This window comes from Marmota monax, unplaced genomic scaffold (assembly GCF_021218885.2).
Source record: "Marmota monax isolate L192 unplaced genomic scaffold, Marmota_monax_Labrador192_F-V1.1 WCK01_AAM20220418_F8-fsc00031, whole genome shotgun sequence".
In the NCBI taxonomy this organism is placed as follows: Eukaryota; Metazoa; Chordata; class Mammalia; order Rodentia; family Sciuridae; genus Marmota; species Marmota monax.
This window is the reverse complement of record NW_026695197.1, coordinates 4845850-4866368: the sequence shown is the minus strand read 5'-3', so window position 1 is coordinate 4866368 and position 20519 is coordinate 4845850. Positions and strand designations below refer to the sequence as shown.

Genomic DNA, 20519 nt, shown 5'->3' with positions numbered 1-20519 from the left:
AGTAGTGGTAACACCTCTTTTTCCCCCAATACTAGTAATTTGTTCCTTCTTTTTTTTTTCTTGGTCAGTCTAGCAAAACGTTTGTCAATTTTGTTGACCTTTTCAAAAAGTCAACTTTTTCTTTTACTGACTTCTCTATTGTTTTTCTACTTTTATATCACTGATTTTTCTCTGACTTTCATCTGGAACTTTCTTAGGAATAATTTACATTTATACACACACACACACACACAAACACAAAGTGGAAGCTTTGATTTTTTTCCTTGGTAAATTTTTTCTAGAATTGATATTTCAATCTATGAATTTCCTCCTAAGACCTGTATTAATTGCATTTATGTTAATTGCATTTCATAAATGTTTATATGCTGAGTTCATTTTTATTTAGTCAAAATATTTCTAAATTCCCTTGTGATTGTTTTTGGATCTGTTATTTATTTAGAAGTTGCTGCTTGATTTGCTAATATAATGAGATTTTCAAAATTTTCTGTTATTTCTAAATTAATTTTATTTGCTCAAAAACATTCTTGAATTGTTTCAATTGTATTAAAATTACTTATACTTTAAGAATTGCCTAGGCCTTTAGAAAATGTCCTGTACAGATGAAATTAGTATATATTTTGCTATTGTTGAGTAGAGTATCTAGTAGACATGTCAGTTAGGTTAAGCTAGTTGACACTGCTGTTAAAGTCTTCTATCTCCTTAATGATTTCCTGTCTTGTTATTCATTGAATTATCAAGGATAGGATACTGAAATCTCCAATAATACATTAAAATCAGAAGAAAAAAACCAATGATACTCAAGTGTTTTTTAGTTGTCAGTTTTTTGTGTGTATTTTGATTTTTTAAAAGTCCCTTAAAATACCCTGACAAATTGTTAAGAAAATAAGAAACACACCAGTACCAACTTTTATGTTTGGAATGGAAACTTTTGGAAATAATTAGGCATCAATGTTAGATTTAGTCTTGAGGGATACCAGGATTTTCATGGGTTCCCATTTTGATGTATCTGAAGGATAGAGGAGACCAGAAATAAAGCCTAAGGCTAAACCAAAGTGACAAGTCTTATTAAAGATGATGAGGAAGCTCAGAATCAGAAGATCTACATACTTAGCATAAGAGCAAATCATGAATAAACCTGTCATTCAGGTCAGACAACAAACTTGCTTGTTTCATTTAGTCAGTGGAGGAAAACAATGTTCCCTGAGATTTATTAATGTCCTAATTTCAAACAAATTTGCGACTCAACTTCCAGCTGTCTATGTGTCTGAAAATTAAGTGGAGAATATTACTTAGATGTTCTGTGGGTCGATAGTAAAATGACGCATCTGGCAGGAGCAAAGACAAATTTCCTCCAAAAGACTAAAATTTCAGTGTAGGCACCAGAGCATCAGTTCAGATAAAGTTCTGGGGGGGTGGGGAGGAGGAGAAGCTCAGCATAAAATTCTATAAAACACACAGAGATTCTGATTTAATGAGTGCAAATGAGTACAAACCACAGAATTTTACTTAAATATTTCAGAGATTGTATTATACATGAAATTATAAAATAAGTATGATTTGTTTCAAGAACTAAAAAGAGATGCTTGAAAATAAACGCAAGGACAATTTTTTAAAGATGGCAAAATAGGAAGGAAAAACACTAATAGAAATGAAAAATACATTACTTAAGCTTGCCAATTCAATAGTTACTTGTACTGTTCATTAGACTCAGAAGAGAAAAGTAATTGGTAACTAAAATTTGAAGAAATTGCATGGAATGTATTGCTGCAATAGAATGAATAGGAAGATGAAATATTTAAAAGCATGGAGTATAGAATGGGAGAATATGATGAATATCTACTGTAAGATAAACATGAAAATAAGGATGGTGATATTTAATACCACAGTAGTAAATGGCTAAACATGTTACTGTCTATAGTGAGTGTAGACAAAGTAAGAAAGTCATGGTATCACATAGTACATATCCAAGAAATTAGAAGATATTCAGAAATGTATCATTAAAAACTTACTATCATCTTATTATTTAAAGAGAAATCAGTAGCTTTTGTTGCATCAAAAAGGACTAATTGATTATAAAAATGACTTTAGAATTTAAAAAGCAAAAATAATAAATACAAAGAAAAATGAAAAAAAAAACAATTACAAAATGGAAAAAATAATTTAAAATACTTTATTCAGAAGATACATACATGTAAAGGTTGGCTCATTAAAAAGAGACTAATGAAAAGAGTGAACATGAAGAACCAATTCCAAGGTCATTCAAAATCACAGAGGATGTACCCATGAGTGACATTTGGAATGAAATTACATAGAGATGTGGCACTGATTAATAGTAAAGAAGATATTAAGAACAAATTTATTAGAATATTGTTAAAATCTTGATGAACTGAATAATAAGTGCACAGAAAAATGGATTGATGATAACCAAAATATTCACATGGCCATTAATGGAAAGATTTTGACTCAAAAATGCCCTGACACGCAAATAAACCCTTCAGAGTCACTCCAGGTGAATTTGTGTTGGCACGAAATAATTACACAGAGACAGAAAGTACCTTTTTCTTTGGGTTCTGTGATGGCTCTGGACCTTAGGGGTCTGTTGGAAAAAGAGAGAGCGTCCCTCAAACCCTGGTTTTTTTTGGGGAGGCTGTTGGAAAGAACATTCCATCCATGTAAGGCAAAGGGATAATGTTACAAGGGGCAGCCCACTTCCATTGAGTAAAGCCCATTCCCAAAGCTTTGCTTCTCTGCTGAACGAGATGGGGATCCACCTGCTTCCAGGTCAAGGAAGCCAGTCTCCCCATTTCCATTGTTCAAAGCTAGGGGGCGCTCAGCTCCTATGTGGCAGCTCCTGACACAAAAACTGAAAATTTTTTCCCCACAAAATAAAAGCATACATGTACACTAGAGAGATAGGGCTTTACATGTAATTTCAAAATTCTGTAAAGTCTTAGAGAAAAGAAAGCGAAAAATTATGTAAGAAGCTAGCATAAATTATAAATCAAAATTAGGTGAAGATGGTACAAATATGAAAAATACATATATAACAAAGTGGAAAATAATGAAAATACACAATCAGAAGATACACAAAGCTAAGTATTGGCTCATTAAGAAGTCACTAATGGAAAGAGTAAATATGGAGAACCATAATGGCAAGATGAATCATAGGGTAGCTTGTTTACCAGAATCAGTAAAAAAGTGGAGTTTTACTAAAATAATTACTAATTTATAAACATGTTTTAATTACTTCGGCGATGAATGAAGAAACAATGTATTTTATAATGCAATATTAAAACAACTTTTTTTTGGATTTAATAAGATTCACAGATAAGCATTAATCATGAATATAAATGTACAAAATAATCCTGTGAAGACATCAGCAAATTCCATCAATAAATCTCTTTAGAAAGATTAAAAGCAACAACAACAACTAACCTGCCTAGTTTTATTCCAAAAATGCAAGATTGGTTTAACATTAGGAGGTTAACACAATGAGGAAAACTTATTAGCCTAAAATTGCCTTGGTTGGTTGAAGGGACTTAATTAAATTTATAAAGTAATCAAAGGAAATTTCCATGTTAAAAATTTCAAACATTTTTATACAAAACAAAGCATGTTTATCCATTGATTCAAATTCATTTTCTAGTTGTTGGATGGCACGTTGTTGTTTTCTTCCTTCAGGCCTTTCTTGGTTCATGTAGAGATTATTACTAGATTTACGCAGCTTTTTATAGTTTTGTTGCTGCAAAATCATTTTCAAGATATTCTTTATGAAAACATTTATTTTGTCTATTAACTTTTCAACAATTTTCAGCTGATATTTTTGTGTTTTGTCATATAATTGTATCACCAGTAGTAATTCTTGCCTTTTCCATTCTGATATTTGTAACTCCAATTTCATCACTTTAGATGTGGGTGGTTTTAGAAGGCCCCCACTCTTGGCAATTTTTTCACTTTGGAGGAGTTGCATACATAGAATGCAGGTATACAATGATCAGTATATCTGTAGATCATGGTGAGTGTAATTTGTACATAAACAATTACTAATTTATAAAACACATTTTAATTTGTTTAGTGATGAATGAAGAAAGCACTGTATTTTACAATTTAATATTACAGTAATCCTTATTTTAGATTTAGATTTTAAGATTAGTAAGATTCACAAAGTAATTTCTGAAGCAAAAACGTCTCATTTATTTTCAAAGATTTCCTTTTGGATCTGTTGTTTCAAAATCTGATTGTCTTTTGTTCTTGTTCTACATCTAGAACATGATGCCTACTTGAGAGACATTATGGAATTACAATGGCATCTGGAAGGCAGAATTCGTCAACTGGAACATGTGGAGAAACAAAAGACAAAGCTAGAAGAAGCCAACGCGAAGGTTCAAAGGGACATCGACTACATGCTTCAATATGGCCCTCTACTGCGATCAAAGCGGCAGCAGGAAGTGGAAGCTCTGAAGGAGTGTTCTCAAAAGGAAGCTGAGGTAAATGAATAACTGCATGGATATGCATCTCAGAAACTGGTGGTTGGTTATGCAAAAATATTTCTACCATAAGAAATTAACATATTTTTAAAAGGTTTAATATTTTTTTCTCCAAATTGACATGCTATTTATTTTTCATAGGACTTCATAGACTGTATACAGTACAATCTATTGGTACATTTTATCTATATTTTCTTCATTTATATTTATACCTAGGGAGATTAACATTAGTCAATTTACTAATGACATTTTGGAGATTCAAAAGAGCCTGGTATATATGTGTGTGTGTGTGTGTGTGTGTGTGTGTGTATACACTTCTTTTACATATAAATAAATATATATATATTTACATATATATATACTGGTGGGGCAGGGGTAAACAGGGATAGAACCCAGGGGCTCTTAACCACTGAGCCAAGTTCCCAGCCCTTTTTTTTTTATATTTTATTTTGAGACAGGATCTTGCTAAGTTGGTTATGGCCTTGCTAAGTTGTTGAGGCAGGCTTTGAACTCATGATCCTCCTGCCTCAGCTTTCCCAGGTGTTGAGATTACAGGTGTGTGCCACTGTGCCTAGACAGTCTGGTATTTTTTAAAGCCACAATTGAACTGAGGGAGAATGCAAGTAGAATATATCAGTGATTTCATTGTTGATGAAAAGTGTAAGTGAAGTGGTCTTTAATGATTAAATAACATTTACCTCTCCTATTGTGCAATCATATTATAGAAAAAAAACAATTTATTTATATCTATCACAAAAACCAAGCTTAAGTTTGTGTTATATTTATTTTTGATTATTTTAAAGTGTATAAAACAAGTTTTCCATGTCTTTTGTGTTCACTTCAGCAGTTCCATTTCCATCCTCCTTTTGAACGATAACTAATATAAATTTCATTATTTCTAGGAAAAATTTGAATAATTTATATAAAGATAATTTAAAAATAATCTATATCTTTAAATGGTATAAATAGTATCACAAATTTTATAACTGGGCAACTTGTTCTTTAATCTTTCATTGCCTTAGTTTAATCAAGCTACAATTGAGATACTCTGATTCACTTATTTTACTTGCTGTGTTCCATCAAGTAAAATACCTCACAATTTATTATTAAGCATTTTCTCTCTTGGTCGTTTATTTCCAAATTTTGCTGACACAACTGCTGATTTGACTTGAAACAATAATCATCTGTAAATGGGTTCCTCTCTAGGTGCATGTGAATTTTTTCTTAGCTACGTATTCTTAACTAGTAGCTACGTATTCTTTACTAGGATATGGATTATATTTTTTCTTAGCTACGTATTCTTTATTAGGATATGGATTATATTTATTTTTGATTTTATGGATAATACCAAGTTTCTCCTTGGAGTATCTGTAACAATTCACATTACTCTAGAAGTGACAGTGCCAAAGACGTCTCATGTTTCCACTGTGGCTCCAAATTCCCGTCCTTTCTTAGTAACTCATCTCTGCATGGCTGGAACACAATGTGTCAAATTATTTCCCAGTTCCTCCTTTTTCCCATTGTGTTCTAATGATACAGACGTAGAAATCATTGGATGGAGTTTCTATGAAAAATATTTGAAATGGACAACTCACTCAAAGGAAGCACCTTTTAGAATTTTTCTCCACTTTCCAGCAACCTAGAACCTATATGATAGCTACAGCTCTAATTTCCATTGTATGGCATGGAACAATTTTAGGAATGGAAGCCAGTTGTAGAGATGGCTGGACAGACAAAAAGGCAGAGGGGAACTTGAATCCATTTCTGTGAAAAAAAACGTACAACTGCATTCTCAAGTAAGCAACTTACTTGGCTTATTTCTGTTACTTCCAGCTAAATGCATCCTAACTAATTTTAGAACTCATATTTTGTCAACATTTTTATTGTCATACTTTAAAAAATTTGCCCACATGTGTTTAAATTAGTATCCCTTTGTTGTTTTAGTGTGCTTTTCTCTGATAGAGGAACTTGGCAATGTTGTAGGCAGGAGAAAGCAGAGTTTTTGGATGATTTTAAGACTAGGCAGGATGTAGGGTAGAAGAAAAGCACAAATTCACCTAGCACACCAGGAAAATAGCAAACTTTGTGTAAAGCCTATCAGAGTCACTACGATGGTTAATTTTATGTGTCAACCTGGTGGGGCCACAGGGCCCAGATTTTTGGCAAAACATTGTGGATGTTTCAGTTAAGAAGTTTTTTGGATAAGATTAACATTTAAGTCAGTGGATTTAGAATAATTACCCTTCATAATGTGGGTGAGCCTTATCCAATGAATTAAATTCCTTAACATAATATTGACCTACTCTGAGCAGCAAGGAGTTCTATCAGCGCACTACTTTTGGATTTAGACTGTAAATTTTGCCTGGGTCTCCAGCCTGTCAGCTCACACTACAGATTTTAGACTTGTACCTCTATAATCATGTGAACCCCATGGAGTGGCTAGTTTGAGTAATTTCAGTGGGCTCCAGAATGTAGGCTCTCCCTACTTGTCTGGGGCCTGTTAGAGAATAGGACGGGCGTGTATATAGTGACCCAGAATGTGAGAACTCAGGAAGTGGTTGGGGGTGCAGATTTAATGCATTGCCCACAGAGAGGAATGGCCAGAGGTTAGCCCAGGCCTCAAAACCAGGTAAGAAAATATAACACACCGTGGATTCTAAGAAGTAAAATGTGTAATGTCCGGAATTCTGAAGGGAATAAGGAGTGTCCCAGTGAAGGCTTAATGTGGGTAGACATGTGTGACCTTGATTTACATTTTGGGTATCTGTGAGGCAAGACATTCCAAGAGTTCTTTACCCAAGGGAACAACTCAACTTACTTCCTCCCCCTGTATTGTGATATTTTTGCTTTTGTTTGTAAGTTTGTTTGTTTTGTCTCTCCCCCACCACTTTCTTTTTTCTTCCCGTTTTGGAATTCTAGTTGCAGTCTGCATCTGCTAACCTCACACAGCAGACAATTCTAGGTAATTCTAGGAAAGGGAATGAGGGGCCCAGTGGCCTACTTGGAAGGCAGCCTTCTCTCTCAGGCTCTCTGTCCATCCTATATAAAGTTTACGGTGTTTTTTTTATAATATCATTTGATTTTTTTTTAATGTGCTGTCTTGACCCAATTTTGAGGCATTTGCCAGAAACCTATTGAAATTACACAATGCCTAAATAATGCTTGGGACTAGTTCTACTATGTCACAATGTGATAAAGGTCTGGCATGGTAGACAATTGGGTTGTCACATTTCTAATTTTAGTAATTTGAGTTTCTTTCTTTATTTTTTTTTCTAGATTGGTCTAACTAAATTTTTGCAAATTTTAGCTTTTCAAACACCAACTTTTGATATTTATTAACTCTATTGTTTTCCTATTCTCCATTTTGTCTCTACTCTGATCTTTATCGTTTCCTTTCTTCTGCTTTTGGGTTTAGCTTGCTACCCTTTTTCTTGGTTTTTTTTTTTTTTGTTTTGTTTTTTTTTTGTTTTTTTTGTGTTGTTTGTTTTTGCTGGGGGTTTTTGTAGGTTATGGGAATAGGATCTTTCTTTTTAAATGTAAATGTCTATAGCTATGAATTTCCCTATGAACACAACTGTCTATAATATCTGATGAGTTTTGTTATGTTCTGCTTCATCTCTATGTGTCTCATTCATCCACACATGTGAATACAGGCGCTATTATTACATTCATTTTGAAAATGAAAACCGGTGGCACAAAGGTTTAAAAAAATTACACAAGATCTAAATAATACACACAAGAGGGATTGAACACAAGGACTCCTGCTACAGAACTTGTGCTCTGAAGAACTATTCTATCCTACCTTCCTTCAGTCTCTTCCTACAGAGACTCTTTCTCTCTGAGGAGGGGTTGATCCTATCATTGTTCATAATTCTGCTTTTCATTTTTGAATCTTGTCAGTTATGCTTGTTTTATAAATGAAAAATATTTTCTTTTTCTAAGGAATCATTTTTCTTCCACTCTGTTGTGGAGGTTTCGTGTTTCGTGCATGGCATTTATAACCTTTTGTAATAGCACCCCATCAGCATTGTGGGGAATGACTTTCCCTCTGGTGTCCACCCGTAATAGATAGTTTCATCACAGTCCCTGGGTCCCACTGCAGAAGGCAAGACTCTCATTCATTTTGGCCCCTGAATATCTAGAAGGTGGGTAAGACCAGGAATGCAGGATACAGGGAGTGGCCCAGAGATGTGAGAACAGTAGAAGGAGAGTTGTTAGGTTCAAGGTATCTGTATTAGGGTTCTTCAGAGAAACAGAACCAATAGGAGAGAAGGAGAGAAAGATAGAGATGGGTTTATTTTAGTCCCCATTTACAAACATGAATAATCTTTCTCCATATTGTCAATAAATAGTTAGGAATACAAATGGAAATTTTATATTATAAATAGTAGTCATTAAATATTTATTAAGAAATGCATAAAGGTAGACATGTAAGACTACAATTATAAATTCTTAGTGACAAAAATAAAGATATGATATATACTTTTTCTCTCTATGTGTGTGTATATATACACACATATCTTAGAATATATATATATAAATATATATATATAAATATATATATATATATATATAAATATATAAATATATATATATATATATATATATATATATATATATATATAAGGCTTTCTATAATAAAAGAAAGTCAGACATTCCAAAATTTTTATATAAAGAAATAATCAAACTCTAATAAAATTTACATGGACAACCTCTTCAATCTGTCAATTTGAAAACTCTTTTAGAAAAAATTTATTTAAAATGTTGGAAAGGATTTTGAAACATGGTTCCCTCTTGTTCTGTTGGTAAGAATGCAAGTTGTTAGCCCTTTTCTGGAGAGTAAGATAGCAACCAATATTTACAAAAAGCCTTAGCTTCTTGGTGTCTTTTCCTTTAACAATACAGTTGAGGGAAATGTTGAAGGTAGTGCAGTTTACTAATGAGTCTTCCATCACAGTAATGTTTAGGCTATGCACCGCTCCTATGTTGTGCACATCAAGTTGTGCATGATGTACACATAATTGACAATGAGCTGAGGGAGGTACAATGTGTGTGTAAGGGAAGAGTATATAAAAATGATGTGTTTCAGAGATAGGTACATAGATGATAGATAGACAGAGACACAGAAGGGCGTGTTGCAGAGGGAAAGGGGACTGTTTATGAAGTTTGTTAATGGATGAAACCGGTTAAGAATTAAATATTTTGTGAGGTATGGTGGCACATGCCTGTAATCCCAGTGGCTTGGGAGGCTGAAGCAGGGGGATCACAAGTTCAAAGCCAGCCTCAGCAAAAGCAAGGCACTAAGCAATTCAGTGAGATCCTGTCTCTAAATAAAATACAAAATAGAGCTGGGGGTGTGGCTCAGTAGTTGAGTGCCCCTGAGTTCAATCCTCAATACCCCCCGCCAAAAAAGTTAAATATTTTTAACTATTACACTGAGATAACAATGGTTATTTCCGGTTGAAGGAAGTACAGGTGCTTTTATTTTCTTTATTCATCTTTTTTCTCATATTGCTGTACAATGAAATATTATTTGCACAATGAGAACAACTGTTTTGGAAGGTGAAAAGACAATGATTTTATTTTGGACATGTTAATCTGGATATTGAGGTTATTTTGTCAATAACTTATAGTGTGGATGCCCACCAGGGTAAAAGCAACCTGAAACTCCACTTTTGAAACAGTAGACTAAATATGGGAAGAAAATGTGTATGAAGAACTTTTTATGTAAGTAACAAGTTCCCTAAGTTAAAGTTCTTTCTTTTAATTAACCATTAAGTTAATATGTTTAAAAAGTACTTTCTACATCCAGGTAATGGAAATGTTCAGACAAGTTCATGAAACACTTGAAGAAGCTAAAGATGCCTTTGAAAATGCCAAATTGAAAGCTAAACAAGCTAAAGAAGAAATGGAAAAAGATATTTCCTGTGATAAAGCAAGCATAGAGAACTACAAGTAAGAATTTTGCACAAATGCTACCTATAGCATTTAGAAATAAAATTCTAATTAAAAATGTTATATTACTGTTTAAAAAATTTCAGATAAAAAGAATATCTTGCTTATCAACAAGCTTATATATAAGTTTAAATATGTATATTTTATATATGCAAATTTATGTAAATTCCTAAAGCAGTATATGTCTATCATTTTCAAGTTTTTCATATAGATTGCCAACTTGTCTAAGGATATCAGCAATCTATATCTCTGCTATCCATGTACAAAAATGACTACCTTGTATTTTTAAAAATGGGGGATATTAGTAAAATAAATATTACATACTAATGCATTAATTATAAATGTAGCACTTATTTAACTTTATTTGCTTAATAATAAAATGGAGTATTTAAAAGTTTATGTATTAATTATATTGGCACATTATTAATTGAGTACTTTTATCTTACAATTATTTTTGATGTATTTGTACTTGCTGATTTTCTTCCACGTGCTTTCATTGGCTTTAAATTCTTTATGGCTCTGGGTGTCATCATAAAATTACACTTTTTTTAAAAAAATATTTTTTAGTTATAGATGGACACAATACCTTTATTTATTTATTTATTTATATTGGTACTGAGGATCGAACCCAGTGCCTCATACGTGTAAGGCAAGCACTCTGTCATTGAGCCACAATCTCAGCCCAAAATTTCATTTTTTCAATTAACTCATTTATTATGGATTTTCAAATAAATATAAGCAAAATGGAACGCAATTTGTACAAAATTCTATGAACTAGATAAAATCATTTTGTTAAGTTTCTTCTATTTCCTCACATCCAATATATAGTCAACATGTACTTAAAGATTATCTGTTATTTAATGGGTAAGTCTCTTTTGTAACTCACTAGATCTGTTGTATTTTCATTATCATTCAATCTCATATATATTTTCTAATTTTCATCATGCATTTTTTTGACCCGTGGGTGATGAAAAATGTATTTAAATATATGTATTTAAAATTTTTCATTGTAAGTTTCTAATTATCTTTTTATTATTGCTTTCTTATTAAGTTGTATTTTACTCAGAGAATATTATATAGATTTAACCCACTGAAAATTATAAGTCTTAACAGATGGTTCAGTGACATGGCACATACACACGCACACAGGTATACATGTGATAGAAATGTACATACATGTATATGTATGTGTATACATATGCTGTATACATATAAATATATTTTATTAAATATTCCTTGTGTAATTGAATACAGCATTTATTCTTGTTGAGTGTATTGTTTTCAGTTATTTCTGGGGTCAAATTTTCTATTATAGAGATTAATTTTTGTACAACAACATTAGCATTTTCTGGTCCTTTTTCAAAATATAGGATCTCAGTCTCAACCCAAGCCTACTGACTAAGGATCTGTACTTTTAAAAGATCCCAGGGTGATTTTGGAGAAGTACCATTCTGTATTATTACTGATTTTTTTAACTACTTTTCCCTCAAGTGTTGAGAGAGGACTACAAAATCGCCTACTATGGTGGTATATCTGTCCATCTAATGTTTGGTGATTCCATCATTTTTTGCTTCATGTATTTTGAAGCTATATTCTCAGATGCATACAAGTGTAAGTTGTTATGTCTTCCTGGAATACTGACTGACACCTTCTTTGACTCTTGGAATTCTGTCTGTTTCTGATTGTCTTTATTTCCATTTTTTCTTGGGATATGTATTGCGCACAAAATTAGTAGTCAGAGGCTGTCATGGTCAAGTTGCCTGTTCTCAATTTCCCTTCTTGGCAGTACGAGGTGGGGTGGGTTGGAGGGTGTTGTCTGCTCCACTCACAGTGAGGGGGTCACTCCAGAGTTCTATGAGAGAAGTTCCCAGAGGCGGAGCTCCTGGAACCTGAGTTTGGGTGTAGCTAGATCCAGGTGCCTTTTGATCTGAATCTTTTCCATCAGCACACCACTGGAGCACAGCTGCTTGTGATCCTTGCTGGGAGTCTGTACCCCTGGAGTCTTCCCTGAGTTTATGTGTGCAGTGGAGAAGCCAGTCCTTTACCCCCTCTGCCACCTGTATCCTGGCCTCTTGGACTCAGTCCCAAGTGCACATTCACTCCCCCATCCCCATGAGGTTCCCAGTGCTCCCTTGCTGATCCTGCAAACCAGGGTGAGAGGCACCCGGGATCTCTTGGGTCTGAGTGTCCTGAATTCCCCTGGTTACAGCACTCTGAATTTCACCTGGTTTTCTAGTCACACTCTGGGTTGTGTGATGAGCCTCTGCCAGGTCAGGATTTTAGACCTACCTGGAATCACACAAGTCTGGGTGCCTGGGTTTGGACCCATACCCACTGGCCTCCATAGTATAATGGGAATAGATGGTGACTCTTTAACTCTCCATGGGCTCCTGGGAGCCCTGCAGCATATTTCCCACATGAGAATAAATTGTAGTTCACCCACTGGAGCATTTTGACAGTGTCCTTGATCACTAATTTCTCCATTTCAGGACATACCACAGTGCAACCTGAAATGCAGGTTTTCTTAGTCTCCTATGGTGGATCTGTATTGGTGGTCACCTGTGCCAGCAGTGGTCACAGTTAAAGAAATTTTAACTTTTAAAAAATTTTATTCTAACCAAACTTCTGAGTCCCTACGCTGTTTGGGGAGTCCAGTGTCAGATCTCAGTAAGATTTCTCTTTTCACCCACCTCAAAGAGAAGCTGTTTTCCCACTTTCCTGGACTCATACCACAGAGCAGCTTGGAAAGTAACAGCCTCTATTCTACCATCTTTAAGCTCATTGTTTTCTTAATAGCTATAGTTAGTACATTATTAATTAATTATTATTGTTGTTGTTGGGCTCGGATAGCTTCCTGCTGATGTAGGGAAGCCTTAGTTGAAATAACTGGGGAGATTTGGCTATAGGCCATGTTTCTCCAAAATTCTTTCTTGTTCTTGTTATAATAAGAGACTATAGAGAAAGCCAAGCGCAGCAACACATGAACTTCATAAGCTTCTGTTTGCATTACAGTTGCTAAAATAAAAAGGAAATGGTAAGTCAAATGCTGAGCCCAAAGGCATAGTTAGAGGACCCTTCCAGGTGACATGAAAAACCAAGTGGATGTAGATAGGAATGAGGAATTAAAACCATATATGCGAAGGTAGAGGGAACTGTGACCATGGACAGAAAAGGCCCAGCGGCCTGCTGAGGGGCAGAGCCGCCCCCACCCCCCGCGCCTGCCAGGTAGGGGAACTGTGACCACGGACAGAAAAGGCCCAGTGGCCCGCAGCGGGACAGAGCTTCCAATCACTCCTGCAAGGTAGGCGGGCCTGCGATCCACCTGCTAAAGAGGAGCAGCGACCTGCTGAGAGGCAGAGCCGCCCCCTCCCCCTGCGCCGGCAAAGTAGAGGGAACTGTGACCACGCACAGAGCAGGCCCAGCGGCCTGCTGAGGGGCAGAGCCACCCCCCATCCCCCGCCCCTGCCAGGTGACCACCGACAGAAAAGGCCCAGTGGCCCGCGGTGGGACAGAGCTTCCAATCACTCCTGCAAGGTGGGCGGGCCTGCGACCCACCTGCAGAAGAGGAGCAGCGACCTGCTGAGAGGCAGAGCCGCCCCCTCCCCCTGCGCCGGCAAAGTAGAGGGAACTGTGACCACGCACAGAGCAGGCCCAGCGGCCTGCTGAGGGGCAGAGCCGCCCCCCAGCCCCCGCGCCTGCCAGGTAGGGGAACTGTGACCACGGACAGAAAAGGCCCAGCGGCCCGCGGCGGGACAGAGCTTCCAATCACTCCTGCAAGGTAGGTGGGCCTGCGACCCACCTGCAGAAGAGGAGCAGCGGCTGGCTGAGAGGCAGAGCCGCCCCCTCCCCCTGCACCGGCAAGGTAGAGGGAACTGTGACCACGCACAGAGCAGGCCCAGGGGCCTGCTGGGGGGCAGAGCCGCCCCCCACCCCCCGCGCCTGCCAGGTAGGTGGAACTGTGACCACCATCAGAACAGGCCAGACCTGCAACCGAGAGACAGAACAGGCCCAGTGGCCTGAGGAAGGGTAGAGCCGCCCCCCCCCCCGCACCTGCAAGGTAGGTGGACCTGCGACCCACTGGCAGTACAGCCCCAGAGGCCTGCAGAGGGGCAGTGCCGCTGCCTGCACCTGCAAAGTAGACAGAACTGTGACCACCCACAGAACAAGCCTAGCGGCCCGCAGAGGGACAGAACCGCCGCCCGCGCCTGCGAGGGAGACTTTGCAACTATACAAGACCAATATAAATATATAGGGGGAAAATTCAATAGCACAACAGTTTCACTAAGTAGAAAGGAACGCGAACAGTATGAAGAGACAAGGAAAGAAAGGACCACAAGCAATGCAGGTCAACTCAACGTTAGAAGAGGTAATAGCTGCAGCAGATGGAATGTCAGATAAAGAATTCAGGATATACATGCTTCAGATGATCTGGAGTCTCAAGGAAGACATCAGACAGCAAAATCAGACAATGAAAGATCACTTCAACAATGAATTACATAAACAAATCCAAGAAGCAAAAGATCAACTACACAGGGAAATAGAGGTTATAAAAAACAAACAAACAGAAATCCTAGAAATGCAGGAAGCAATAAGCCAACTTAAAAACTCAATTGAGAATACTACCAGCAGAGTAGAACACTTAGAAGACAGAACATCAGACAATGAAGATAAAGTATTTCAACTTGAAAAGAACATAGACAGCTCAGCAAGACTGTTAAGAAACCATGAGCAGAACATCCAAGAAATATGGGATAACATCAAGAGACCAAATTTAAGAGTCATTGGGATACAGGAAGGGACAGAGTTTCAAACCAAAGGATTGAGCAATCTATTCAATGAAATAATACGAGAAAACTTCCCAGACTTGAAGAATGAGACAGAACCCCAAATCCTAGAAGCCTACAGGACGCCGAATGTGCAAAATCATAAGAGACCCACACCTAGACACATTATAATGAAGATGCCCAACATACAGAATAAGGAGAGAATTTTAAAAGCTACAAGAGAAAGGAAGCAGATCACATTTAGGGGTAAGCCAATCAGGATAACAGCTGATCTTTCAACACAGACTCTGAAAGCTAGAAGATCCTGGAATAACATATTTCAAACACTGAAAGAAAATGGGTTCCAACCAAGAATTGTGTTTCCAGCGAAATTAAGCTTCAGGATGGAAGATGAAATTAAAACCTTCCACGATAAACAAAAGTTAAAAGAATTTGCAGCTAGAAAACCATCTCTTCAAAACATCCTTGGCAAAACATTACAGGAAGAGGAAATGGAAAATAACAATGAAAACCAACAGTGGGAGGTAGGACACTAAAGGGGGGAAAATAATCAAAGAGGAAAACAAACCATGTTTAGTAACATAAATAAACAAATATGGCTGGAAGAACAACCCATATCTCAATAATAACCCTAAATGTTAATGGCTTAAACTCACCAATCAAGAGACACAGGCTAGTAGAATGGGTCACAAAACAAGACCCAACAATATGCTGCCTACAGGAGACGCATTTGATAGGAAAAGACATACATAGGCTGAAGGTGAAAGGTTGGGAAAAATCATATCACTCATATGGACTTCGGAAACAAGCAGGAGTATCCATACTCATATCAAATAAAATAGATTTCAAGCCAAAGTTAATCAAAAGGGATAAAGAGGGATACTACATACTGCTCAAGGGAACCATACACCAACAAGACATAACAATCATAAATATATATGCCCCAAACAATGGTGCAGCTATGTTCATCAAACAAACTCTACTCAAGTTCAAGAGTCTAATAGACCACCATACAATAATCATGGGAGACTTCAACACACCTCTATCACCACTGGACAGATCTTCCAAACAAAAGTTGAATAAGGAAACTATAGAACTCAATAACACAATTAATAACCTAGACTTAATTGACATATATAGAGTATACCACCCAACATCAAGCAGTTACACTTTTTTCTCAGCAGCACATGGATCCTTCTCAAAAATAGATCATATATTATGTCACAGGGAAACTCTTAGACAATACAAAGGAGTAGAGATAATACCATGCATCCTATCTGATCATAATGGAATGGAACTGAAAATCAACGATAAAAGAAGGAAGGGAAAAGAATACATCACTTGGAGAATGAACAATAGGTTACTGAATGATCAATGGGTTATAGAAGACATCAAGGAGGAAATTAAAAAATTCTTAGAGATTAATGAAAACACTGACACAACATATCGGAATCTATGGGACACATTGAAAGCAGTTCTAAGAGGAAAATTCATTGCTTGGAGTTCATTCCTTAAAAAAAGAAAAAACCAAGAAATAAATGATCTCATACTTCATCTCAAAATCCTAGAAAAAGAAGAGCAAAGCAACAGCAAAAGAAGTAGAAGGCAAGAAATAATTAAAATCAGAGCTGAAATTAATGAAATCGAAACAAAAGAAACAATTGAAAAAATTGACAAAACTAAAAGTTGGTTCTTTGAAAAAATAAACAAAATCGACAGACCCTTAGCCATGCTAGCGAAGAGAAGAAGAGAGAAAACTCAAATTACTAACATACGGGATGAAAGAGGCAATATCACAACAGACACTTCAGAAATACAGAAGATAATCAAAAACTATTTTGAATCCTTATACTCCAATAAATTAGAAGATAGTGAAGGCATAGATAAATTTCTTAAGTCATATGATCTGCCCAGATTGAGTCAGGAGGATATAGACAACCTAAACAGACCAATATCAATTGAGGAAATAGAAGAAACCATCAAAAGACTACCAACTAAGAAAAGCCCAGGACCAGATGGGTATACAGCAGAGTTTTACAAAACCTTTAAAGAAGAACTAATACCAATACTTTTCAAGCTACTTCGGGAAATAGAAAAAGAGGGAGAACTTCCAAATTCATTCTACGAGGCCAACATCACCCTGATACCTAAACCAGACAAAGACACTTCAAAGAAAGAAAACTACAGACCAATATCTCTAATGAACCTAGATGCAAAAATCCTCAATAAAATTCTGGCCACTCGGATACAAAAACTTATCAAAAAAATTGTGCACCATGATCAAGTAGGATTCATCCCAGGGATGCAAGGCTGGTTCAATATACGGAAATCAATAAATGTTATTCACCACATCAATAGACTTAAAAATAAGAATCATATGATCATCTCGATAGATGCGGAAAAAGCATTTGACAAAGTACAGCATCCCTTTATGTTCAAAACTCTAGAAAAACTAGGGATAACAGGAACATACCTCAATATTGTAAAAGCAATCTATGCTAAGCCTCAGGCTAGCATCATTCTGAATGGAGAAAAATTGAAGGCATTCCCTCTAAAATCTGGAACAAGACAGGGATGCCCTCTCTCTCCACTTCTGTTCAACATAGTTCTCGAAACACTGGCCAGAGCAATTAGACAGACAAAAGAAATTAAAGGCATCAAAATAGGAAAAGAAGAACTTAAATTATCACTATTTGCAGATGACATGATTCTATACCTAGCAGACCCAAAAGGGTCTACAAAGAAACTATTAGAGCTAATAAATGAATTCAGCAAAGTGGCAGGATATAAAATCAACACGCATAAATCAAAGGCATTCCTGTATATCAGTGACAAATCCTCTGAAATGGAAATGAGGACAACCACTCCATTCACAATATCTTCCAAAAAAATAAAATACTTGGGAATCAACCTAACAAAAGAGGTGAAAGACTTATACAATGAAAACTACAGAACCCTAAAGAGAGAAATAGAAGAAGATCTTAGAAGATGGAAAAATATACCCTGTTCATGGATAGGCAGAACTAACATCATCAAAATGGCGATATTACCAAAAGTTCTCTATAGGTTTAATGCAATGCCAATCAAAATCCCAACGGCATTTCTTGTAGAAATAGAGAAAGCAATCATGAAATTCATATGGAAAAACAAAAAACCCAGAATAGCAAAAACAATGCTAAGCAGGAAGGGTGAATCAGGCGGTATAGCGATACCAGACTTCAAACTATACTACAGAGCAATAGTAACAAAAACAGCATGGTACTGGTACCAAAACAGGCGGGTGGACCAATGGTACAGAATAGAGGACACAGAAACCAATCCACAAAACTACAACTACCTTATATTTGATAAAGGGGCTAAAAGCATGCAATGGAGGAAGGATAGCATCTTCAACAAATGGTGCTGGGAAAACTGGAAATCCATATGCAACAAAATGAAACTGAATCCCTTTCTCTCGCCATGCACAAAAGTGAATTCAAAATGGATCAAGGAGCTTGATATCAAATCAGAGACACGCCGTCTGATAGAAGAAAAAGTTGGCTACGATCTACATACTGTGGGGTCGGGCTCCAAATTCCTCAATAGGACACCCATAGCACAAAAGTTAATAACTAGAATCAACAAATGGGACTTACTCAAACTAAAAAGTTTTTTCTCAGCAAAAGATACAATAAGAGAGGTAAATAGAGAGCCTACATCCTGGGAACAAATCTTTACTCCTCACACTTCAGATAGAGCCCTAATATCCAGAGTATACAAAGAACTCAAAAAATTAGACAATAAGAGAACAAACAACCCAATCAACAAATGGGCCAAGGACCTGAACAGACACTTCTCAGAGGAGGACATACAGTCAATCAACAAGTACATGAAAAAATGCTCACCATCTCTAGCAGTCAGAGAAATGCAAATCAAAACCACCCTAAGATACCATCTCACTCCAGTTAGATTGGCAGCCATTATGAAGTCAAACAACAACAAGTGCTGGCGAGGATGTGGGGAAAAGGGTACACTTGTACATTGCTGGTGGGACTGCAAATTGGTGCAGCCAATTTGGAAAGCAGTATGGAGATTTCTTGGAAAGCTGGGAATGGAGCCACCATTTGACCCAGCTATTCCCCTTCTCGGTCTATTCCCTAAAGACCTAAAAAGAGCATGCTACAGGGACACTGCTACATCTATGTTCATAGCAGCACAATTCACAATAGCTAGACTGTGGAACCAACCTAGATGCCCTTCAATGGATGAATGGATAAAAAAAATGTGGCATTTATACACAATGGAGTATTACTCTGCATTAAAAAATGACAAAATCATAGAATTTACAGGGAAATGGATGGCATTAGAGCAGATTATGCTAAGTGAAGCTAGCCAATCCCTAAAAAACAAATGCCAAATGTCTTCTTTGATATAAGGAGAGTAACTAAGAACAGAGTAGGGTCGAAGAGCAGGAGAAGAAGATTAACATTAAACAGGGATGAGAGGTGGGAGGGAAAGGGAGAGAGAAGGGAAAATGCATGGAAATGGAAGGAGACCCTCAGAGTTATACAAAAGTACATACAAGAGGAAGTGAGGGGAAGGGGAAAAATAATATAAGGGGGACAAACGAATGTCAGTAGAGGGAGCAGAGAGAGAAGAGGGGAGGGGAGGGGAGGGGAGGGGAGGGGAGGGGGGATAGTAGAGGATAGGAAAGGCAGCAGAACACAACAGACACTAGTATGGCAATATGTAAATCAATGGATGTGTAACTGATGTGATTCTGCAATCTGTATATGGGGTAAAAATGGGAGCTCATAACCCACTTGAATCAAATTGTGAAATATGATATATCAAGAACTATGTAATGTTTTGAACAGCCAACAATAAAAAATTAAAAAAAAAAAAATAAAAAAAAAAAAAAAAAAAAATAAAAATACAAACATTTAAGACAAAAAAAAAAAAAAAAAAAGAGGAGATGTTGCTAATTGGGTTCCTTGGAAACAGCCCCAGTGGTTAATTTGCCCAGATCTGTGGAAGAAAAACCTGTTGTCGTGGGAACCTCTGTAGGCTGTGAACCTCTGAGTTCCTCCCCCTATACACTGGATATAAAGTTCTAGAACTTTCTGAACTCGGAGTTCAGGGGGGATTGATTGATTGATTACAGTGAAAGCTTTCCCCTGTGAACCTGGTTCCAACCAACAAATAAATAAACCTGCTTCCTGTTAAAAAAAAAAAAAAAAAAAAAAAAAAAAAAAAACCATATATGCCCTTAATAAAACCATTAATACCCTTAATGTTTCATACATTGTTTCTT

The 20519-nt window shown here is 36.6% G+C and overlaps 1 protein-coding gene across 1 annotated transcript in view; it reads left to right on the top strand.

Annotated features, from left to right (window-relative positions):
- Ccdc178 (coiled-coil domain containing 178) overlaps positions 1 to 20519 on the top strand; it is a 394311-nt gene that overhangs the window by 29019 nt on the left and 344773 nt on the right. Inside the window, exons 6-7 of the mRNA XM_046428324.1 lie at positions 4267 to 4487; positions 10300 to 10442. Of these exons, the coding sequence (XP_046284280.1) occupies positions 4267 to 4487; positions 10300 to 10442 (364 nt within the window). The remainder of the gene's footprint in view (positions 1 to 4266; positions 4488 to 10299; positions 10443 to 20519) is intronic.